The sequence below is a fragment of the Dromaius novaehollandiae genome, chromosome 15 (assembly GCF_036370855.1).
Source record: "Dromaius novaehollandiae isolate bDroNov1 chromosome 15, bDroNov1.hap1, whole genome shotgun sequence".
In the NCBI taxonomy this organism is placed as follows: domain Eukaryota; kingdom Metazoa; phylum Chordata; class Aves; order Casuariiformes; family Dromaiidae; genus Dromaius; species Dromaius novaehollandiae.
The window spans coordinates 9,894,943-9,919,193 of record NC_088112.1 but is presented as its reverse complement, the minus strand read 5'-3'; the positions used below and the strand labels follow the sequence as shown (position 1 = coordinate 9,919,193).

General features: G+C 46.6%; 1 protein-coding gene and 1 long non-coding RNA gene across 5 annotated transcripts in view; one reads left to right on the top strand and one right to left on the bottom strand.

Moving 5' to 3' along the window:
- Nucleotides 1-513: 513 nt before the first annotated feature.
- LOC112994319 (uncharacterized) overlaps nt 514-24,251 on the top strand; it is a 32,849-nt gene continuing 9,111 nt past the window's right edge. Inside the window, exons 1-4 of one of the 3 annotated variants that reach the window (XR_003261928.2) lie at nt 514-659; nt 2,091-2,190; nt 17,900-17,952; nt 18,632-19,297. This is a non-coding gene — a long non-coding RNA (uncharacterized LOC112994319). Of the gene's footprint in view, nt 660-2,090; nt 2,191-17,735; nt 17,814-17,899; nt 17,953-18,631; nt 19,298-24,251 lie in introns of those variants that run through there. The other 2 variants (XR_010391726.1, XR_010391727.1) reach the window with 2 other exon arrangements.
- C1QTNF2 (C1q and TNF related 2) lies at nt 6,446-18,420 on the bottom strand. 2 transcript variants are annotated; one of them, XM_064520859.1, is made up of 4 exons: nt 18,032-18,420; nt 12,194-12,305; nt 10,351-10,602; nt 6,446-8,589 (listed from the first exon to the last, which is right to left on the bottom strand). In XM_064520859.1, the coding sequence occupies exons 2-4, from the start codon at nt 12,249-12,251 to the stop codon at nt 7,976-7,978; spliced, it is 924 nt and encodes a 307-aa protein (XP_064376929.1). In that variant the 5' UTR covers nt 12,252-12,305; nt 18,032-18,420; the 3' UTR covers nt 6,446-7,975. The 2 variants fall into 2 exon arrangements, with proteins under 2 accessions (XP_064376929.1, XP_025974361.1); XM_026118576.2 differs by lacking the exon at nt 12,194-12,305 and having other exon boundaries at nt 18,032-18,412.

Below are 24,251 nucleotides of genomic sequence, written 5' to 3'. Positions count from 1 at the left end.
TTTAAGTACGTCTACTTTGCTTAATGGGATACCAGGATGCTTACTTCTTTCTTTACTTAAATTAAGGCATGTATCTATATTGTCTTTTTGCTTAAAACTGAGCACAGCCTTAAGTTTATTGTTGAGTAACAGACTGAGCACTTCTTTACAAGAAATAGAAGTAATACATTTATAATTTATACAATGATATATTCATTTTCTACAACAAGTATCATGTATGTATTTGTATCATCTCAATATAGTTCTCAAATTTATTGGTGTTAATATGAAAGAAAGAATAACTTCTATAACTTCTTTCAAATCAAGTTTCAATAATATAATCATGGTATGGATTTTCAGATATTCTTTACATACATATCATCTATTGCTTCAAAGTTCTTGTATTTTTTAATCTAAATTATTACAAATTTTTGAGAGATTCCATATGAAATAGAAAACTGTTCCATATAATGTTGGTTTTAATTTTCCAGACAAAAGAGGGTTGTTGTTTTTTTTTTCTCAGAATGTGGCCCATGTGTTTCACTTATTCCATCTGGAAATGAAGCAAGTGTGATCTACAGAAAGACTCCTTCTGCAGATCTGACTGATCTCAGGCTGCATTAATATTTAAAAAAAATGGAAACAGACAAGGAAAAAGCCTGCTGCCCTAATTAATTGAGGTAGTTCTCTTTTCTATAGCATACCTATGTTACTAGTGTTCAAAAAAGAATACTATACTGGTTTTTTCTTTTTATATATAGTGTCTTTGGCATCATAAAATATTTACAGTAACAAATTAGACACAGACCCAATAAGAGCTCAGGCTTAGCCTTGAACCTTGGAATCATTTATTTTGAAGGAGGGAGCACCAGCAAGGCCACTTGCCTAAAACAGGGACTCCGGTAACTATTCCATCTAATAGTTAAACAAGCGATACCCAGACATTGCATCAGTCTAAGCCTCTGATATTATAAAAGTTGACTGCAGCTACAGTATGTATTTGCCATACAAACAGGATCATTCAAATTAGCATCATCGTCAAGTTCTGATATTGCAGATAAAGTTTGAGTTAAAAATATAGGCTTTATCCACATCAGAACTGTATTGATTTAATTTTCAAGTGTTTTAAAAAACAGCCTGAGTTAGATCAAAGTGAAGTGCCATGGGGATTCAATAGGTAAATAGCTTTGCACAAAGTCTATATTAATTTGGGGAAGTTTTATGTTAGTCTATCATCATTAGTAAAGCATAGCTGGGTAAAACATATTTGCAGTCAGTTAAACTTCATTGAAGTGAGCCTCATTTCAAATCAATAAAATCATCTATGTTGAGGGATTGATTAAAGATTACATCTTTACTATTGGTACTGCCCTTCTGAGTGCTGGAGTAATAACATTGCTTTTAGGCTGAACAAAAGTATCTGAAAATAGCTGAGGTCAAAAATCTCAGAGTGACCAGAAAGCAGCTCAGGCAACCCATATCTTACCCACGAGTACAGCAGAATCAGACAGGGCAGAGGCGGAAGCAAGCAGTAGAAACCCTGCACTAAGAGCAGCCACCGCAACGCCATCAAGGAGCTAAGCCTCTCCTGGTTGAGCCTAGGTGGGGGAAAAAAAGGCTTTTTAGTCAGATCTCAAGCGTAATACCAGGTCTGCTAGTGACTGAGTTCCTACCAGGGAGGCTGGCACATGCCCAAAGGGCCATTTGGGTTGGTTTTCTACCTGCTTAGCTACTGGAGATGGAGGGAGTTCCTCCTGCACTCGGAGAGGGGAACCAGCACAACCTGAGAACACTTCACACCTGTGCTCCCCCTTCACAGGTGGGCTGCCTGGCTCACTCACACCCCAGGTGCCTCCCATTTAGCCAGGATCCCAAAGCTAGATTGGCTCAGCCACATATTGAGTGCTAGTTTAAGCTGTTCTGAGTAATTTCACAGAGTCCCAGCTTCCTGCTGAGGAGACAGGAGAAGGTCCTCTGACTCTTTGTGCCTTGTCCTGCTTTCTACTGCTTTGCTTGCACAGTTCTCTCAGTCACTTTGTACCAGCTCTATTGTTTGTCACATGTTTTCATTACCTGATCTACCTCACTGAACCCATTTTTTTTTCTATTAGATTAGTTTTCTGAGGTTTTGGAGAGTTAAATCAACTCACCAAGTGATCTGGAGCTAGTACAAAGGAAGTGGTGAGAAGGGACAGCTAGGAGCAGCAAGAGGTAAGCAGGACCTCCTCCTTGTGTTACACTGGACTGGTGCATTTTGTGGAGTTGTACCCTAAATCCAGGTTGTCACATCTTCTCCTGGAATGAGCACAGGTGGGGCTGTGTAGTAAGGAGCAAAAAACAAGTCTAGTGGGGAAAAAACTCCTTAGAGCTCTGCTGTTTTGCTGGTTTAGCTTGGTTAGTGCTAATGTGAAGCTGGGTTGTGCTGGAGAAGACCTCTGTGCTGCCCTAGGAGAAGGACCCAAGGGAGGGGAGAGAGTAAGGCTGCCCCATTCCCTGGGGAGTTCAAGCATTCAGGAAAGTGGAGCCTGTTTTCACCTGGTTTTGGCAGAGACAAGGTGTGAGTGATTTGCTAAAAAAGGGACAATGTTACAGGATTAGGACTGTGCTCAAGGACTGTAATTGTTAAGCCTGTCTGGTATGAGGTGCTTTGTTAGCCTCAGCGAGTCCCTGTTGGATGTGCATTTGCGCCAGACTAATAAACTCCTGGCAATGCAAGGGAAGAACAGCATTGCAGACATTGTTCTAGGGCTTGAGGAAAACATCACTGTACTGCAGATATGTCATGTAGATTGAGGAGTCTGTTGTGTTTAAAGGCTCGCAAATAGTTGCAGCCTGCATTTTCTTCATTTTCTGTGGATGCAGAGTGGGTTGGGTGGGGATTTTGCTTTGCTTGCCCCTTGCTGTGGGGTGCTGCGGGCTGTGGCTCCACGGGCATGGCACTGGCCATAAGAAGAGGCTGAGGGGGAGGCTTCTGGGTCCTGTTCTTCATAACAGCTTGAAACATCTGAGGCTTTTTGTTTGAGAAATGACATGTTGCACAAGATGAGCCCCTGTGAATTTCCCCTTCAAACGCTCTGTCTTTTCATTCCTGCTCCTTCCCCGGTCTAAGCACGGCGTATTCCCTTGCTGCCCTCCTCTCAGCCGGTGGTTTCTGTGGAAACTAGGAGCTCTGTGAATCTATCCTTCCTCATGGAGGTCTTTCATTTCTTGAGCTATCAAGCACCCATGGGATATGGCCTCCACACAACACATCAGTTGAAAAATGCAATGAAGAATGACAGAGTAATTACTAGATTTATAATAGTAGCAGAAAAGGTGTGTGGGGGGAAACCTCCCTTATTGTTTTCCCGCTAGTAAGATGTCATGTGCTATAAGCTGAGGGGCAGGCATGGATGTGCTGGGGGTCCGTGGCACTGCCACGGTCCTGGAGGGCTCTGCTGGGGGCTCCTGTGACCCGACAGCTGTAAATCAGGGAGCTCCGAGCTGGAGCTGGCTTGTCTGGAGTGCGGAAGCAGCTCTGGGCGGTGGGAAGGGAAGGCGCGTGGGACCAGCGCTGCTGGGACGCAGGGCAGCGGGGGCTGTGCCGAGAGCTGTGGCAGCCCCGTGGCCCCCGGCTCTGTGCAAAGCAGTGGCAGGCCTGTGATAACTGGTGTCGTTAGGGACATGGTGTTAATTAGCAAGGCAGTTGACTAAACAGTGTGTGGTGCGTTGACAAAACCTGGAAGAACAGAACAGCAGATTTTTCTTGTTTTAGCACTGGGTATTAATTGCCGAGTGTTAACTGACATAACTGAAGATGCGCTAATCTGGGGTGCGGTGGAAACCATGGTGACTGGTCAACACTCCCATAGGCACCTCCTGTGGAAACATGGGTCCTCCTTTACGTGGTCTCCCTGAAGAGGAGAGGTGATAAAGATTCCCAGGTGCTGGTCTCGGCAGTCTGGGTGCACGAGGAAGCCCGGCAGTGTGGTGTCTGGGCAGCTCCGGGCCTGGTTGGGGCGGGCTGCGTTGCTCCAGCACCTCCTTTCCAGCTGTGACATTAGATGTGTTATTTTTCCACAGTGAAGATTTTTTTCCCCCCATGTTTATTCCATTCATTGTTCGGGCTGAACTGCATATAACAGACACATACAAAATTAACCTCAAGGTGCTTTTACGAAGGATGGCCCTTACTGGGGGGGAGGGCTTGGGGAGGCTGCGTTGAGGTGGTGAGCCGTGGCCAGGTGGTCTGTAACAAAACACAAGAGGAACCAGCTGAGCCTCTTTGCTGGGATGGAAGGATCCTTAGGGAGGCAAAAGCTGAACTAAATAAGACTGTGGGTGCACCTGGTTTTCCTTGCATCCCTGCTGCCGGCATGTTAATGCGCAGGAGGGACCTCGCGCTGGCACTCGGAGCAGAAGGTGGCAAAGGGCAGCCCTGATGCTAACAGCTGGGACAAGCCATTTGCACCGGGGGTAGAGGTGGAGCTCGCTCAGGACAGCATGGCTGCGACAGCCAGAGCCTGGTGGAGTCATGCTTGGGTTTGGTGTTCTTCCAGAAACGCCCCATTCCTGGAATAAAGAGATTCCATGAAAATCTCTGTCTTCAGTTTAACAAATTAGCCTGCTTGGCTGGAGGGAAAAGTGAGCACAAAATAAATGCAGCCCAAAGATGTAGGAGCAAGCCAGAATATGTAATTCTCCTAGGTCTGAGCCAGTCATTTGGTTTTGGGGTGTGGAGAAGGGATTTCTCTTGACTTTTTTTTTTCTTTTCTTTGAGGTTGGCTCTTAATGTTTTAATGTTTGACCCTGCAGTGACCCAGTATACTTCTTACCTTGCCCACTGTCTTTTTCTTCCCTTATCTCCTGGGTGAGGAAGAAGGAAGCCCAGTTTCTTGAAATGATTCTGCTTGCAGGATCAAGCTATGCAGAGACGCTTTGTTCAGCATGCAAATTACCTTGTTTGTTCTTGAGGCATCACGAGAGGAAATTCATCTTTTCTGAGGAACACATGCAAAAGCAACCCATATGTATCGCCTCAGACATTAATGCCTCATTCAGAGAAATACTTATGTGATGCACAGTATCTTTAAATGGCTTGGTCCGAGGGGACATTTAATCCTCTGTGAAGAAACTGTCCCTCTCCCTTTTGCTGGCTCCATCCTGTTGGTTTCTGAGTTTTCGCTTCCGTCTGTTGACCGGCAGCAGACCCTCGGGCTGGGGCTTGTCTCGAGCTGCGTGCTGTACAGCGGCCAGCACAGCGACCTGGTGCGGTACCTGGAGCCGCTGCCAAGGGCCGACACCAGCATGTTGGAGCCAGCACTCCCTGCGGTGCCCCTCGAGGGAGGACCTCACGGCCCCAAGCTGAAAGCAAACCCTATAGTAGTGAGCACTTGGCAGGGGTCAGAGTGTCTGATGATTTGCGTTTCGATATTCCAGACTTAGACTAATTTTCAGGTTTTTCATTTCACTACACCAAAAAAGATGCTTTGCTGGACAGGTAACTTCCCACTGCTTCTCATCTGGGGAAACCAGCTCGAGTCCCTTGGAGAGGACCAACCTGCGGAGGAAACGCTCCATGCTGGAGCCCCTCCGTTGGGTAACAGGAGGGCTGCGAAGTTCACGGTGCGGCTGAGGTGACCAGACTGCTCACCATGCTTCCCCTTGGCCCTTCGCTTCTCAGTGTTATTCCTGGTAGTGATCTCCAATCTCTTCCAGCTCTGGCACCTGCTTTGCTCCAAGTGGATTCAGCTCACAAGATTAGCAGAAAACTAACCTGAACCCAAATCAAAAAATGGAATCAATTTTTTTGGGGGGATAGGTAATAAGTTGAATTGAGAAGAAGGGTCTGAGGGATGGGAGCAAGGTCTCTCCCTTTTGGTAGCTGTGGTCCATGAGTGCTGTTGGATTAATTAAAGCAGTTTCACGTGGCTTCCCGTGTGGATACAGCACAGTTGGGTGGTGTCCCAGCGAGGCAGTCCTGCCTGTCCTGCCCGTACTTCCTGCAGCCTCCCTGGGGCTGCCCTAGTGCTGCTCTGCAGGGAGCAAAGTGGGTTTGTCCCAGGTGGGCTGACGGCTGTCATAGTGTGGTGGGAGTGCGTGGCTGGGAGTCAAGAAAGAAAGGTGATGGCCTGAACTGCTGCTCCCTCTGGGAAGCTGCTTGTGAAATGCAATGCAGCACAGCTCAAATGAGAGAGGCTTGGAAAGAGAGAGAGATTATCTGAGTGGCCACTGTCGAGGAAAGGACACCTGCCCTTTAGGACAGCAGCTTCATCGCAACAAACGGATCATGTTCTTCCACCTTCCAAATATTCTTGCACAGAGAACAGAAAATCCTGTGCACTGTCCTTGCCAGGCTGGGAGGAAATATTCTTGTTCTACCTGGCCCTACAGAGTCCACCATTAAAACCAACAGTGTTTGGAAAATGCAAGACGGTTTAGAAATACCTTCTGGGAAACTATTTTATAAATAGCAAGACCATTCCAGTAGTATTTTAGTTCTGCTTTATTTTATAAAATGTATTTGAAACGATTTTGCAAGTTACAACACAATTACTATAGTTCTCGAAAATCATGCAAACATTTTGACTTATGAAAGTAAGATTAAAAAAAATCCTTGTTTGTTCATAACGAATCTCCCTTCAATGCCTAAATATGAGGCTTAGAGGAACTGGAACTTCATATGAGTTTTCATATGGAGATGAGAAATGGCTGTGGAATTGACTGTGGAAACCAAGATGGCACATCTGATAGCAAGGAAGACAGGATCCTCCCATCTGGCTACCAAGACGGAGACCTCTGTATCGTAGTGTGTGTTTGGGCATCCTGGAGCAAGGCAGCCAGATTCAGCAGCTTTATAGCAGGAGAATTTCCTTTGATATAATAATAATGAACCATTTTGCAGCATGCCCCTGTTTTAGCTGATATGGGGAAAAAAACACTCAGTACCTCAGCTTCTGACTTTTCTGTTTTTTCCGTACAATACAGATATTGCTGACTTTTGGAGCATCTGTAATATGTGATATGGGGGAGAAGAGGGAAGAGCCTATCATCAGTAAGATAGGGTCTATTTGTAGTATCAAGCCCTTGAAGAGCATCTCAATAGCACCAGAAGTATCTCCTTACAGTAAAAGCTGGCAGGGATGAAGGGAAGGGGGAATTAAACCTTTTTCTGGAGTAAAGGTTCATGTTCTCAAATTAGTCTTATCTGCAGTGTTCACACTCCGATCTGGATCTGAGTCCTGCAGGTATTTGGCTTGCACAGTCCAGGCCACGCTCCGGTCATAGCTTTACGGGTGCCTGTCTAAAAGCGAATGCAGGACTCCAGGGCAAGTGACCATTGGTTATTGCATATTGTGGATGAAATCTGAGAAATGCCACTAGTGCTCAGTGGAGCAGCTTCTGTCCTACAAATTTTACCTTCAGCTTTAAAAAAGAAGAGATCATTTGTTTGTGTTGTTTTCCATTTAGACTGGACACCTTTGCTTATTAGTACTGCTTTGATAAGGCTGAGGATTATGGTTACTTTTATAATGTTAGCTGACAGCTTCCTGACTTCTAACTAGCTGGGGAAGCTTAACTTTGTGTCAATAAGGATTATTATTTTTGGAGAGGGAGGGGCACTGATATGGTCTGCAATGTCAATGACCCTTCCAAATAGGTTTTCAGGAAATGGGATTTTGCCTGCATACTTTATAATAATAAAATAATCAAAACGTTCTGCACCAGTGTTAAAGTTGCATGTCCATGGCACATTGGAATGGCCATGGAAAACATAAGAGGTGGCTTGGAGATTGGAGACACATGAGACTATTTTAAAGTGGGTCCTATTGATCCTGGCACCCTGTGGAATATTTGGTGACATCAAGTAAATATCCAAATAGCCAATACAGGCTGTTAGCTCCAAGAATGTGGAATCATGTGAGAATCCCACGCATGTCCATGTACAGGCTATACTTTGCTGGAATGAGCTCTCATATGCATTTCCTACTTTTCCCCCACAGAATAGCCTCTCATCCTAGATTTCATTGAGATAATCTTGATCAGGGTATATCAGGAAGCCAGTAAATAAGCTGTCTGTCCAGTAAGGATCATAAAAGAGCCCATTTTGTTCTGAGTAAAAGATCTGCAGCCATACCTCATCCTCCTGCTTCAGAGAAAGAATAGTTGATCCCGAGGCAACGTCGTGGTTACCAGTGTTGGCATCAAAGGTCTTGATTCGGTACTGCCCATTGTGGACCAAGCCAATGGCCAGATGTTTGTTGGCCAAAGTGATATCATAAGTGAAGTAGTAAATACCCGGAATGCCGCATATAAATTTCCCGCTGGAAGCATTGTAGTGTCCTCCCTCATTCATCAGGATCCTGTCAAATTTGATGGGCAGCCTTTCCCTTGGGTAACTTTTTGAGACAGCCACAGAGAAGGCAGATTTGGCTGCTCTGGCATTGCAGGTGCAGGGTCCCGGCATCCCTGTCTCGCCCTTGTTCCCTTTGGGCCCTTTCTTCCCTGGTGCTCCATTTTTTCCGGGATTGCCCTTTAAACCCTTTGGCCCTCGTGGGCCTGCCTTGCCCACCGCTCCTGCTTTCCCCTTCTGTCCTGGCTTGCCTGGGTTTCCTGTTCTGCCTTGTGGGCCTAGAAGACAAAGGACACTGTAAATTTGTTTCAGAAAAAGACATGATATGGTGAGTGGAAAGCTGTATCATAGTTTATTTTCATGTGGGAGGAAAACATCTCTGGTGAGAAGCCTATGAAATACCACCTGGGGCTGGAAGCATGTCAGGACTGGTTGACCATGTTGCTTAAGAGGAAGCATTATAACGAAGGGGGTCTGGAGCAGGATAGCCTCCCCCTTCTAAGGACTAAGAGGTCGGTTCAATTATTTGACTCATCTAAGAAAGGAGTAATTAGTTATGAAGTTAGCTAGGAGCAGGCTCTAACCTTTGGGTTTTGAAGGAGTGGGATGGGTTTGGAAAGCTTTTGGAAACTGTAGCCTAGAGCAGAGAGGATTTTTAATCTCCTGTCTAATTTTTACATTTAACATAATTATCTTTTATAATCTATTGTAAGAGAAGATTCCAAGTGTGGTAAAAGGCCCTTTCCAGCTAGGAGATGGGCCAGATGTGAACTGGGACACATTCATTGCAAAGATGGCCTTGAGATGGGGAGCAAGCTGGGTGCTCTCCCAGCGATGCTGAAACTGCTGATTAGCATCAGTTGTGGTAGAGTCTGATACAAAAGAAATTAATGAGGACTTATATCTTGCTCCTCAACCTGCTGCAGCAAGACTAGATTTAAATGCAGCTGTGGGTGGAAACCTGTTCTCCAGATTCCCTTTTGCAGGGTGAAACAGGAGAGGAAGGTGCAGCATTTGCTTGCTGGTATTATGCTGAACCGGGAGTGCACTCTAGTGTGGCAAAGGGAAACCACTGTTTTTTTTTTCCTCTTCTTCTTCTTCTTCTTCTTTTTTCTTTTAACTGTAATTGGTTCTGATGCTTAGAATAAGCATTTGTCTAAATGAGAGAGCCCCACCTCAATATTAGAAAAAGGTGTGTGGGGGGAGAAGTGTTGATGTATCTTTTTAGATTGAACGTGGTCAGTGAAGCGCTTGTTACCGTGTTGGAGCATTCTAGACAGTCCCTGCTTCCCTCATGCCAGTGGGAAGGTGGTCACAGCTCAGGCGTGCTCCCATGGCCCGTGTCGCTGCAAATGGGGCTGCACGGCCGGAGGCACCTCAGCTCCTATGCAGAGGGATAGGGTCAGTCACCACCGCTTCAGGGTGACCAGGCGGCTTCTTGCCAAGAGGCTCCCGGGCCTCCAACAGCGCTGCAAGTGCTCACCAAAATGTCGTTGCTGTTTTGGGAATATTGAGTACTTATTTTTTTTCTTCTGACTTTATTTCCCTGGAGGCCATGAATTGGAGACCAACACTGTCTCTTCTAGGGGTATATGCCAAAATAGGGAAAATCTCACTCTGGGGTGAAAAAAGACAATAACAAAATCAAGACAATAGACCCCATTAAGACTCCAACCACAAATAATACTTTTTAGCAGTTTTTGGCACAGCGTTTGGAATGAGGTTTGAAATATTTTCCTCTCAGTTGCTACTTTAATTTAATTAGACCTTCAAGAATTTGACTCTATGCAAACATAAAAGGTCCCGTCCACTGCTCAGGCCAGCAGCAGTTGAGCTAAGTGGAGGTACCCAGATGCAATGGGTGAGTCTGCAAGTCATTGGCAGGAGCTGATGAGTGGGAGATGTTGGAAAGGGGAGAGCAGGACACTTGTCTATCCTGGGACTCAGATTTGGGATGATGGCTTGGTGCTAACTGGACTATTGCACTATTGCTTTTATATTTTACCCATGTTTTCTTCCAAGAAGCACTTTCTTCTTACCTTCATCACCGTGCTCTCCCTTGTCCCCGTCCTTGCCGTCTTTGCCATCTTTGCCAGGGAAGCCCATTCTGCCGACCGTCCCCGGAGAGCCGGGGGTTCCGGGGGAGCCAGGGGGACCGGGAGGTCCTGGCACACTGCACGCCAGCTGCTGGGGCCCTTCCTGCAACCCTCCCTTGACAAAGCCGCTGAGGATGTGGTTTGCCACACAGGGCACAGTCCAGAGGAGAAGGACAGCAGAGATCATGGTGCAGCCTGTGAAAATGAAATGGGGGCTTTACTGATACATGCAGTATCTGGCATGCGTGTGTGCAGCAGTGTTCCCTCCGCTGTGGACTGAATGCTGCGGACTTGCATGAAAATGGGAACTAATTAGGCCTTTTTGGGAGGGCAGGGTAGGGGAGCTGTTTTGGCATGACATAAATCAAGGAATTTAGCTCACGGAGTTTTCCAGGTCTGAGCAATGTTTCTCTTTTACCAACTTGCTCTTCCGTTAACAAGTATTTGTGGCCATCCCTTCTTTGTTTTGTTTTTTTTCCCCTCTCTTTCTCACAGAAATGCACCTGGCAGCTCCTTCTCTTATCCAAAGTCAGTCTGTCTGTGGCTGTTTGGTCTGCCAACCAGCAATGAGAGATGAGGATACAGGGAGAGATAAAAAAGGCCCTCGTCTATCAGCCCGTTCTCCTCTTCCCGAGCCCCACATCCCTCCTGTGACCGCCTTCCCACCCTTACCACTGACCTCCCTGTCCTGCCCTCTCCCTTGCCTCCCTTTCCCTGTAAAAGCTGAACGTCCAGTAGGGGTGACAGAGGGATGCTAGTTTGGAGCTAGTTTGGCTGCTCCAGACTAGCAGAGCCCCAGCCTGCACTGCCATCATCTCTAAAAACAGCCTGATGTAAAGCCAAGGAGACAGAAGTCTGAAGCTCCCTGGGCACGGCACCGGGTGAAGCAGCTCTGGGGACGTCTGAGGCAGAACGACTATGTGGGGAGATAGGAGACAGGGTTTTGGTGTTAACTTCCCCATTAATGCGTACGTGGCTACTGGGTCACGGTGGTTTCTTGCAGAATCCAAGCACAAAAACAGCAGGTTAATACAGGGCTGAAATTAAAAAGTGGGCTTGGGGAGGCTTTGTGCCAAGTTCCCAGTTGAGCCATCCTTAATGTGTTTTGCCCGAGTACGACTTCAGGCTGTTTGCTAGGGGAGGATATCTGTCCGGCCTTCCCGTTCCCTGTCGCGGCTCAGCTGCGGGCTGCTCTGCAGCTGAATCGCCTGCAAAGTCTCTTGTGCCACGGCTAGGCTGCACCGTCTCCTTGCGTGGAGACCACGACCGTCCTTGGGTGCTCTCCTTCCCTCCCCTCTCTCCCCGCTCCCCCGCTCTCCTCCAGCCTGGAGGATCCTCCAGGCCTTGCCTCCCCTGGCGCCTCCGTCACTGATGGTTTTCTACCCTCTCGCTGTGCTGAACGGCCTTTCTCTCCTGTGGCGGTGGCTGAGCCTTCATGTTTTGTTACTGGTGCTCAACCTGGAAATATAGATAACTGGTAAAAATTCCAGCTGTATGTCTCCCACCTTTGTGAAGTAAGCCATTGCTTTAAGTGTAACCAACGATGGTAAATAGTGTTTACCAACAGTTTTCCTGGAGCATCCCAGGCTCTGTCTCCCTTCCCAGAGGGAATCTCAGCTTCCTGGGCTTGTCTGACTGCACTGCTGTGCAGGGAGGCAGTGCCCTGGTAGGATATCTTTTCTGGTATGTGGCTATTTCCACGTAACTGCTAGTGAAGCACAGCAGGTACTCTACAGTAAAATCTCCCTCTGGATGTGTGCGCGTGGGGCTGTTTGCGAATACTTACACATGCAAGTGCTGAGTAACTCCTCGTCGTGATATCTTGAAATAGTGCTCAGATGCATCAGCAGCTTAGAGAAGATGCTCAGACTCAGAGGTCCTCTCTGTGCACAACCCACCTGAGTGTCTGAATGTTAGAAGAGCTCAAAGGAGCATTTGGGTTGTGCATGTGGTAAGGAGTACAGTAAAAAGAATTTTCCCTACAGTGTCAGTTTTTGTCTATCCGTGGGCTAAAGGTGCTCCTGCCGCAGCCCTCCCCAGAACTGAAGGCCTCCTCCTGTGTGAGCTGGTGCCTGAACTGAAGATTTTCTTCTTCCCTTTGCTGTTAGTGAGGGAGGTGTGATGATCACAAGCTCCCCAGTAGTGATGGCACCGGCCCCTGGAGCCAAACACCTTATTCTTTAAATAGAGCTAAACTCTCTTGTTTTGGGTACTAACCACAGGCTGAGGGAAGATGCTAATGGACTATTGTCCAGTTGTATGACTATGGAAGCAAGCTGGTAGGGGGACGAAAAGGGATCCCTTGGCCTGGATTTCTTTCTTTCAGCTTCTGTATCTGCAGTAGCCTTGGCAGTTTTATGCTTTATATCCTATTTCTCCCTATACAAACTTGTGGATGTTTCCTTGTTAGCTCGGTAGCTCATTGATTAGGAGAGATGAAGTTAAAGCCAAATAAATTAAGAGTTTCTGTTTGTTTTTAAGGGATTAGCTATGTATCACTTTGATACAACTCCAATACATGGGGATAAGAGGTGTTTGCTCTTAATTCATGGAGAAGACTAGTGTGAATTTTTTTTCCCCATATTACAGCTACTGCTGGCTGTTGGGGGTTAAATATTTTGCAAGACTCTTCTACTTGCTTGGGCTTTCTTATCATAGCCTTAAATCTTGCAACTAAATGCTCTAAATACTTAATACAAGCAGGGATGAGAAAGTAAGCAAGCTGTCTTTCAGATATTTCTTCATACTTTGGTGCTCAGACAAATTTGTAGTAGTTTAATACAGATGCAGTAGAAACATAAGCTGCAATATCCCAGACCTTTTAATCTGTCGTAGGTCTTTTGTCCAGGCAAGGTCCTGCTTGATATTAAGCCAAACAATGGGAGCTTTTGGCATCTCCTCAGTAGTGTTATGCTAGCTCTTGTACTGGAAATGAGACATTCGAAGTATTTTATAAATTCCACGTTGGACTTATCTCTGTCATTCTGGTATCGGCTCCTGAAGGGGATGGAAATGCAAGTTACATGCTCCAAATCCAGCAGAACGATATGCTACATATTAATGTGGAATTGGGAGCCCCCCGGTTCTGCAGTATGTATAATTAGGAACAGGCAGAGGAGCGGGAAATGCAAAACAGATCTCTGGGCTGGATTCGGCTGCTAAGCCATTTTGTTCTTCTGGTCTTTTTTGTTTTTCTTGTACTTAAGTTTATTTGCTGCTGGTGAAAGGCGTCACTTTAATGGCCTTATGAGACTGAAACCACAAACCAGTATTAGCTAGGACAGCTGAATAAAGACTGCTCAGTGTACAGAAAGGGAAACAAAGTGCTGGAATGCCTGAGGAAAGGATAGAGAATAATTATCAACATTTCTTAAGCCTCTTTTAGTAACCCATTTCAAATGGGGCAGAAGAGACGTGAAAGGCATTTGGAGGAAAGTGACACTAATAAGCTGTGGCAAGAAAAAAATTCATCGTGGAACAAAACTTGAAAAGAAGGTTGGATTGCTTCGTTTAGAGAAGACATGAGTAAGGGGGAACACAAGGCAGGCAAGGTGATTTCTTCTCTTAATGTTTCTTAGCTTAAGTATTCCTATTTACCTCCAAACAACAGAACCAGTTGACATGAAGGCATAAAAAGTGGCAAACAAAATACCCTGAGCCTGGGCAATTTGTTACCGCAGGAGGGCCCTGAGGCTGCGGTTGGCAGTACTGGATACCCGAGTAGACAATAGCACCCCATTTGTGTTTTTAAATGAACAAGACTTTTGGAAGTAATAATGCTCCTCAGGATTCAGGATATGAGCTAGCCTCTGTCAGAAGGAATCTGAGCAGGAGTTTTCCCTGAGGGTAACACAGCCCATAGCTCACTGCTGCCTGCAGGGTTTCTTGCACCTGCATCTGAACTGGTGCTGGCTCTCCTTGGGGAGAGAATACTGGAGCACCTGGAGCGCTTGTCTGATGTGGCTCTCAAGTCGGTGTTAGTTAGAAGGCTCTGCAAGAGCGTTTCATGCAGCATCATAGTAATGCATGTGGGATGAGAAGCACAGTCACGTTCATGAGGCAATCTATAAATAACCTTTTAAAGAAATCTCTTTAAAAGAAAACAAGCCTCCTGCTGTTCCACCTTAAAAGAAGAATTGCTCCTCAATGTAGAACATATGATGAGCTCCAAAAAGCAAATTGGAAACAGATCAACATCTGCCCTCTCCTAAGTACAGGCGGTGGACCTGGCAGCAAAGGTCATGCAGCAGGGTTTCATTTGACTTATTACATTTCTAATGACACTTCAATTAAAATGTCTTTTGTAATTGGGTTTTGGAGACACTTCACCCATGACAAATTCCTGTCCTGCGAGAATGTGCTCAGTGGGCTATAAGAGGTAACGGATGATGGCAGAATGCTTAGGGAGGAGAAGAGTCCTCCTGCTCTCCTGACTGAGCACAGGGAGACCCAGGTGATGGCTGTAGTTTGTATGTGCTACTGAAGTGCAAATGTTCAGCTCCTCAGCACCCAGGGGAAAGTATGCTGCTATGAATGCACTGATTTTAACAGGGGAAAAGAACATAGACCGGCTTGACTTAAAAAAAGCTAACTCATGTCTCAAAAGCCTAGTCATGGCAGGCCAGGGCTCAGCCAGGGCTAATCTAGTAAAACCATGCTGGTCTGTCCTGGCTGCATCCCCAGAGGAGCTCATAGCAGCACTGGTGCAGGCTACGCCGAGTGACTTGCTTGGGGTTTTTGAGCACGCTGGTGGGAGAGCTTGGGTCAGAGCAGAGGTACTCCTGCCCTTTGCGTGTGGAGTGTGCCTCCCTCAGCTACAGCACATCCGCAAGATCTCATTCATGCAGAAAGCGCTTTTAATCCCAACAACTAAAAATATCCCATCCATCCATTGATTCACTCTGAAATGATGTCTTTTGAAATATTTATAAGCAGTCGTGTTTTCCATGTTGCTCAGTCAAAGACAAAGGGAAGGGAAAATCTCCACAGGACTGCCAGTGACACAAGCCTGTTGTGCCTTCAGCACAGCCCTCGGGAGTCTCTTTACCCTCTGGCTCATGCAACTTGGTGTAATGTATCTCATGGTGGACAGATGATGGTCAAGTGCTACAGCACTAACTCTGGAGTATGGGTCTTTAAAGAGAGTCCCTTTTGGCTACCAGATGCTTGTCAGAGCTTCAGTTTGCAACCTTAGTTTTCATCAGAGCTGGATCATACCTCTGCCTGCCTCTGGCGTCCAAGAGAAGGAGAGAGGCTTTAAAATGTGCTGTAAATATCTGTGCCCTTAGGTGGAAGGATGAAGCATAGAGAGGCAGAGTTTGAGACATCCATCAGCTAGGTTTTAGATACAGTGAATCCCTGAGTCCTTCAGCTGAACCCATGGGGACTGTTCATGTGGGGTCCAGGGCATCTTCTGGGATCTGTGCTGTCTGGAAAACAGTGTAGTGGATTCCCATGGGATAATTTAGGGAGATCTTTGTCAGGACACAAACCGAAAAGGAGATGATTTTTCAAAAAAATCATCACATCCGGACAGAGCATCTCTGATTTGCAAATGTGTTACAAACATGAGCGTTTACTGGATTATCTCTTCCTAATGAACTTCCTAATGAGCTTAGGGGACTTTGCTATAGTTACATAATGAAATGTGATGAATGTTTCCATTAAAGCAATCATGCCTCTGAAAACGGGGATATTCTGTGGCTCTGTTCCAGTGCTCCTGTTGCCTTTACATGGCGATCTTTTTCTATTTTAGAGCATTTTGTTTTCTTCCTTATTGCTTTGTTGGGTCCTTTGCTTCCTGATGGTTCTCTGAAGCCCTCTGCAGAACGTGCTGCTCACCCTGGCTCTCCCTGCTGCAGGAGATCTGGGAGAGGCAAGCAGGGGTGTAGCTTTCCTTAGTCTCCTAGTAGTTTCCTTAGGATCTAGAAATGGTGGGAATGGGTGGACTGTCTGTCTCTCCCCAAGCTGCCATAATAAAACTGTTTTAAACAGTCACTTTTGCATTCATCAGGATTTGAATCCAGCTTCTCTGTGCTGAAACCTTAGTATCCCATGGACTTCCTTATCATGTGAAGCACTTACATGACAGGACTGTGGATCCATGCTCTCTTACGGGTTTTCCGTGTCTCCTTGTCACCAGAGCTGCAGTGTGTCATTCTGACACCCTGGCATCCATGATCACGGGGAGCTGCATCCCCATGGGGCCCGTTGCAACCACCACTCCTGACCAGCTGATTGCTGCTGGCAGAGGCAGCTGGCAGGGCCTGGGATAGGCTTGTCTCTGCCAGATGCCCTTCTCGGACAAGCGCTTGGGGGGATGCAGCTTTTGCCTTGTTCCCCCTATAGATCTGACTGCCACAAAATACCTGCTTTGGGTAGCCTCCCTTCTGCTTGGCTCCTACAAGCTCCTGCACTAGCCCCCTCTGTCCCAGCCCTGTTCCTGGTAACTTCCCCAATTTATTGTACAGTTAAAAGTTGGATCTATTTCTATAAATATATATATAAAAAAAAAGTATCTGTAAGAAAAGATTTGCCCATAAGAGTGAGTCCCAGGCAAGCAGGATCAATTATTTTTCCTGTTGCTTACAGAGCAGCTGGGCTGTAATCACGTCAGAGGGAAAATCCAAAAAATGGTAATGGCCAAGCATGATGGTTGTTTGGCAGCGCACACTGAGGCTGGACGGTGCTTTTCAGCCCGGGAGCTACCCTGTGCAGCGTGGCGGCAGTGCCTGCCTGTGCGCAGAGAGGAAGCGAGGGCGGGGGGGAGGAGAGAGGCTGGGGGGGAACTTGCTGCACATGGGAGAAATGAGCAGGATGGTCTATATAACCCAAATACAAGCAGCAAGATGTGACCCAGGCAGTGAACAAACTAATTTGGCTTTCTACTCTATTTTTTTAAAGTATTTGAGGCTTTATTAAATAAAACAACCATCTTCGTGCTTCAGAATTTTACAGATTAGCTCAAGGAGTCTTGGTTAGTCTTCAAACTAATCCGTTTCCCCATGAGCATAATTTGACCTCGGGTGATTACTTGCAGTGTCTCTGGGGTGGGAGCAGCAAAGCAGTGTTGGCCATGCTGACCTAAATAGTGATATAGACAAATCAAGGTGCACTGCTGGTGTCAGCAGCGGCACAGATAAAATGAATGCATTTAATTTTTGATATAACCCCATGAAGTACTTATACCAGATATGAATTTGCTCTGTTAACTGTTATTGCACAAAATAATATCAAAAGAGATCAAGGAAAATGTTATGGCTTCTGTACCTGATATTGCATCACCTTCTTACCTTTAAGCAGCCAGGGCTGCCTGTGGCAAACCTCTCCTAGGTCTGTGAAGAAAGCCGTGCTGCAAAAGTCAGCAGTCAGTACCAGAACGAAAGGGAGAGGCTGCAGTTCAAATGGTACGAGCTGTCTGGAGCGCAAAAGTCTACGAGGACTGTTTCCCTACTGAATTATTTCTTTTAACTTGAGACTGTTGTCATTACAGATTCCTCTGCATGCATCGGAAACCTGAGTGCTCAGTGATTTAGACCTTATTTGGTAAGTTTTTCAAAGTTAAGGTTAAGAGAGGAGAGAGAAGGAAGGAAAAAAAGAAAGAAGGAAAAGGGAATGTACTCACCAGGACAAAACTCTTCAGTTAGATCTTGATGTGCACTGGAAACCTACAGAATTGTAAGCAGATGTTTTTGCTGCAAATCACTGTCAGGCAGCAGAGCGCGACCCCCCCGGTCCTGCTGCAGCAGCTTCCTTCTGAGGGGGACATGCAATTTTGACTTCTTCTGTCTTTTTTATTTATGTTTTACTCCTTTTTGCGTGTGTTCCTAGCTTCCTGCAGCAGCTCCAAGTTTTGGCTCAACTTTGCCAAAGGCATATTTTTATTATTGTGTAATGGGTCTGAGCCTCTTCCTCTGTCACGTGGCAGGGGAAGAAATTTTTACATGCATATGGCTAGAAAACTCTTGATGCTTGGGGAGCTTTTTCCTTTCTTTCTCTTCCTTTGCAGTCTAATGTGAAACACTCAGTTTTCCTGGATAGTTTCTGACTGGTTCAGGCTTTGTCTGATGTAGCTGCTGTTTGTACAAGCAGAGTTTGTACAGGGGCGGGTAACACAGATCAATCTAGGGAATAATATTGACACTTGATCTGTCGAGCATTAGCAAGGGAAGCAAATCTTAACCTAAGGGTAGAAACTCAACTCTCACTTCCAAAACAATTTTAGACAAACGGGTCAAAGAAGATTGCCGCAAGGCCTGAAGTAAAAAGAGATGCTCTACTACCCATAGTCAGTCAGTCTGGACAGCTAGCTGTTACCTATGGACATCGTCACAGAGCAGAGAGCTTCGCAAGTGAGGATTTCAGAAGGGGACTGCACGTACCTCACGGTGCTCCATCAGGTGACGGCATGGGGCAAACAGTGACTTTGACATAAAGATGATGGGGCAGGCATGCCTCTGTCTTTGGAAAGGGCTGGGACTTTGCTTTTTTGCTTTTAAGCTTGCAAAGCGATGACAAGGAATAGCAAATACGGCAGTTGTTTCAGATAAGGCAGGAACACTAGCAGCAGCGACTGAAGAGGAGCTCAGCAGTCCCGGGATGAACAGTCAGCTGTGTCGACACAGAAGCTGTGCGTCCTGGGGACTCCCTGTCCCTTCTCATTTCTCCTCTGTGGCTGGCCACGGTGTTATATTTCTCAGGAATGTTATGTCCTGGCTTATACCAACCCATTAAACCCAGAATTTGCGAATGCCTTACAACTCTCAAAACACACAGCCAAAGGCAGCGCTTTCTTTGTGTGCTTTCGCCCCCGGGGGTGCGGGGCAGCACAGTGCGGGCTGGAGCCGTCCCAGCCCTGCTCGTCCCCCGCTGCTCCCCCTGTGCCGCAGCGAACGCGGGGCTTGCGTCCAGGGCATCTCCCAGCCCCATTTAGAGGATGCCCCCCGCTCCCAGGCTGGCGGCGCAGGAGGTTACGGGACGTGTTGCCCTGCCGGACAGAGCTGTGCGTGTCCGCTCTTGTGCCGGGCCAGACGCTGGGGCAGGAGCCAGCCTTAATCCCATTCAGGATGGATGAAAATAGCATTTTGGGGGCAGACGGATATAGCTTTGGTAAAATCTATGGGCACTCTTAAGCTCAGACCTGGTCTTATTGACCGGAGGAATAAAATAGATCCTTTAGCTCCTACATAGAGGCTGGTTCTGCTGCCATTGAGGCTGGCGGGAGCATCGCTGCTTTAATGACTCACCGACGTTGGTAAATCTCCTAAAGCCCCATCCAAATCAAGTCCCCGTCAGCTGGGACGCAGCACAGGAGGCGTCCCCGTGCCCCGAGCTGGGCCGGCCGTGCCGCGGAGCCTCCCGTCCCGTGCGGGGCCAGCGCTGGGCGCAGCGGCGGCACAGGTGCCCCTCGGCGCTCCCGTTCCCGGTTGGGCAGCTCCTTAAGCAAGCACACTTCCTCATGACCCCACAAATTGTCCTTACCACAGCTCTTGCTATATATTTTTTTTAAGCTTTCCTCTGCAGTTATCCTTGAAACGTGGTGAGAGTGGATATAGCTGCGTGTATTTGTGTTAGAGAAATGCAGTGAAAAAGTGTGTGTGTGTACGTGTATATATAGTTGCTTTGTAAGCTGTAATCAGCTGAACAGCCCCTGGGGGTGGTGGTTGTGTTTTGCAGACGAGGCGCAGGACTTGGAGGTCCTGGGGAGCAAACTCAGCCCAGGGGTGTCCTGGTTCCCAGCCCTCTTTCCAGCTCAGCAATACCCCTTGCATTAAAAAAAAAAGAAAAAAAAAAGAAAAAACCCATAATCTTAAATGTAAATGGGTATTGTCTGCTTTAGGAAAGCTGTTACAGGACCGTGGAGGTCCCGTCCCCGAGCCTGGGCGCCCCGTGCTCCCACCACGGCTGAGCTGCTCCCAGCACCCAGCTCGGCTGGCCCCAGCCCCAGCCCCCTCCGGCCGGCAGCGCCTGGCACGGGAAGGGGGTTTCTGCACCGGCCGGGTGCTCCCGCGGACGGCGATCCCCGGCCGGGGCTGCTTCCTCCCGGCAGCGCGGCCCTCCTGCCTGCGGCAGCCGGCTCCGGGCCCCGCGGGATGCCCTCGGTGCACGTGTCCCGCCTCCGAGCCAGGCGGCCGAGCGGGTCGCGGGGGTAATCCTGCGAAAAGCAACCCCTCACAGGGCTGTTTTTGATTTGGATGGGGTCCGTGGCCTGGGCGACTTCCCCGGGGCACACGAGCGCGGGAGAGGCGGAGGCGAGGGCCTGAACCCGAGATCCTTTAACCAGCATCTGATGGGGAACACGTGGATCCTGTGGCAAGGGAAAGGTGCATTATGCAGTGCCTACGGGATAAAAAGTGTAATTTTAGCTCAGCTGTCTGCTGTGCACATGCTTTGGGCGAGAAGTGCCTAGACAGGAGCAAGCGCTGGCTGCCCCTGGGAGAACAGGGCTGGATTGCCTCTCGGCAAGGAAGGGTTTCCCTGTACTTACTGTCTTACGTGTTAATGCGTTTCACCATTACAGACACTAACCTTGTAGAAATGACTTTGTAACCAAATAAAATAACTCAGCAAATGCAAAATAGCTGCAGCTAACAAAGAGGCTGGAAACAGCCTAAAATACAGGCTTCAAGGCCAAGCTGGGAAATGGCAATGAAAGTGTACCTGTTTTCAAAGACGAGTGTAGGTGCTTTGATTTTTTTTTTTCTTTTTTTTCCTGAAGATACTAATGGAAGGGGAAAAGCATTTTCTACCCAACAGGTCTGCTTGGCTTAATCTGGAATGGTGTTTCGAGCAGTTTTTATTGCCCTACCTAAAAGGAGTTTGGAAGTCTCTGAGCAGTCTTTAGAGCATGATTGTCCCTCTCCTAAAGCCCCCATAAAATGAGTCTCTGTTTAAACTTCAAGGATGCCCTTGAGACCATTAGCTCTGCTTAAGAACTGCAATCCTAACCCATTAAGATAAAAATAAATGGAGCTTATTTTGGGAAGAGGGAAGTGGGAGCCACCCCAAACATCAGTGAGCTACAGCAAACACATAATGCAGAAGATGTGTTAAGTTTGGTGGTGTTTTTTTATTTCTTTTGTGTCATGTACCTTCTAATTCAAAGTGAAATTCCACAGTTGGCTCCTGCCTAGGTATCTAATAAATTTAGACAAGAGAAGACTTTTATGAAAATGCCTTGTATTTCCCAGCAAAACTTAAAAAAGAGTGTGGAAAATTTTGGAGTTCTGAGAAGAACTGCAGGAGTCAAAGCCTATGGAACGGGCCTTTAAATGAGAGATAGTGACATGTAATGATTATAGTTTATCCAACAAAAGGTTAAATAGAATTGGTTATCATCCAAAGCTACCTCAGAGAAGAGGGTGGATAGCAGATGACTTTTATTTAGTAGACTTGGACAAGAAACAATGCACAAAGCTGATCCAGAAACCTTGCAAATTCTCCCTGGCTCACAGTCCTGGTGTCCTGAAGCTGGTGGGTGCCAGACCTTGGATGAGCGAAAATGCCAGCCTCCCTCCTGGAATCTGCAGCAGCAGCAGCAGCAACCCCAGCGCGCAGTGCCAAGGATGGCATTTGCCCAGGCCAGGAAACCCAGTGACTGAGTGTCACTTCTCCGCATCGTGGTACGGTGCCTCTGCCCTTCAGGGACAGGCAGCACCCCCCAGAGACGTGTGACAAATCGCTTGCATTGCACAGCAGCAGTGAAAGTCTGAACAGCTAATAATAGCTACAAATGAAATCCTTTCTCTCTCTGCTGCTCTCCAGCTAGAGTATTTCACATTAGAGCTTTTTTTTTTCCCTCAGAGAATTGTTAATTTGCTAAAAATGGACTTTCAGCCATTCCTAAAATATTTGGAAAATACTGGTATAATGTCAGCAGAATATACTGCGGGGCTGTGCTGTACCTGTGGCTCCCTGATAGCTCAGAGCACTTGGGGGTGTGGGAGGTTCAGGTGCCTCCTCTCCTTTGCTTGCAGGGACTCGAACCTGCAGCAAGGAGAGCTGAATGTAATTCCTGTTTCAGGGAATGTTTGTTTATCCCTAACTGAAAATGCCAACAATGAAGATTGGAAGTACCTGCTCCCTTCTCCTGCCTCCTGCTCCTCCTCACCCACAACATGGAAGCTGGAGGTTTAAGTACCCCCAAGCAGATAGTGGAGGTGAAACTAGGTCTTCACAGCCTGGATGAGACACCATGGTCTCTCTGGTGTTAAGACCTGGCTGTTCAGTTCTTTTGCTTTTGCACATGCCCAACATGAGACTTTTTAAAGCAAGAAGGGACAGCTGAGCAAAACCAGAAACCAATGGAACACACCATCTTCCTTGCCGTAGCAAATCTCAGCTTCAGGTCTTGGCCAATGGCCTAACCCTTTCCCAACCAAGATAAGCAGAATCAGGTTAAATGCTAACACTAGGAAACTCGGCAACTCCTCCCTCACCTGTAGCCTTTCTGCCAGCTGGCCCTGGGCCAGGATGTGCATTACAGTGGGTGACTTCAATCTCAGGCCTTGCACTTCAGCATTCAGTGGATGTTGATTGCTTCCCCAAAGCAACGTCAGCATGCACTGTAGTAGCTGCTGAATAAAAAGGAGCGACTGATTAAAACCCTATTGTGAGGTGTTGTCGGAGCAAAGTTTGTTAGCTAAATTATTAGCTTTATATTAAAAATCTAGAACAAGTGCATATAGGTACAAATGTGATATGGAAATAATTCAATCTGAAAACGTTCCACTCTTAAGAGATGTAGTGGGAGGTTATAGAGCGACAAGCCAAGGACTGTGCCTAGATCCAAATGCAGTGCAAGTAAGTGGCTGGGTGGCGTTAGAATTATTGGAACACTCTCTTAAGGCTGTTGCTAGGAAGGTTGGGTTTGTTAGTCTGTCCCCAGAGCAAAGTATCGTTAGGCAAAGTAAAAGCTTTTTCCATTCCTCTGAGGTCCAAAATGAGCTCGTATTTTGCACAAGCAAGATAACATCATTGCTTAATATCCCTGGTGGGCTTCTGGTTGGGTCACCTAAGAGTTGTAAACAGATTTATTTTGTGTAAAAGTTAGAATATTTCTATTTCTTTGTGTTACATTCAGCAAAATTAACCCAAACAGAGGCGCTAATAAAACGATGGGGAGTTGCCTGCTCATACTTCAGGACACAATGTTTTGGCCTGAATGGAATAATTAAAATCATACCCAAAAGTGGTATGGAAAACTGCAGCTATTGCGTTTCACTAGGCACAGTCCTTGTTCTAGTGGGCAGAGAAAATCCTGTCTCTTTAGCTGGATTTTTTTTCCTAAAGGACCAAATCCATTTCATCTTTAACTATTGCTAACATTCCTGCTTATTCTGATCCCTCAATAGCCTAAACCGATTACACATATATAGAACAGTGCATCTCTTTCATTAACCCACTCAAGGAAAGCCATAAAGATCCAATTACAAAGCAACGTGGAGACAGCAAAAGAACTACCTTCTGGCATGCCTTGAAGGTTTTGAAAGATAGCACAGAATGCTTTCTCCTTTCCTTCAACAAAAATTAAACATGAACATTTTCACCTACAAAAACATCTTTGAATCTGCTGGCTGGTTTACAGTATGCAGAGCAAGCATGCCACAAATAACTAGAATTGAACAGGAAGAAAAATGAGAAGAGAGTTGAGAAATTAAGTTTAAAGCTTTGTGAAGGGTGAGATTCAGAGAAAAGATGTCTTGTATTACAGTTTGAGAATTTGACTAGTCTGTATCAACAAGTTGAGGAATCTCCTACCTCACTTCTACTACATTTGTGCATGCAAGAAACAGTAGTTCTCAATTTCTGCTGTCTCTGCTAGAGTACGCTCATTTTCATTGTAT

Bases quoted from the DNA above. Each gene is read 5' to 3' on its own strand.
- C1QTNF2 (XM_064520859.1), bottom strand. From the start codon at position 12,251: ATGCATCTGAGCACTATTTCAAGATATCACGACGAGGAGTTACTCAGC. The intron at 10,603-12,193 runs GTAAGTATTCGC...TCATTTTCACAG, and splicing joins GTTACTCAGCACTTGCATGT to GCTGCACCATGATCTCTGCT. The intron at 8,590-10,350 runs GTAAGAAGAAAG...TTTGTCTTCTAG, and splicing joins GGGAGAGCACGGTGATGAAG to GCCCACAAGGCAGAACAGGA.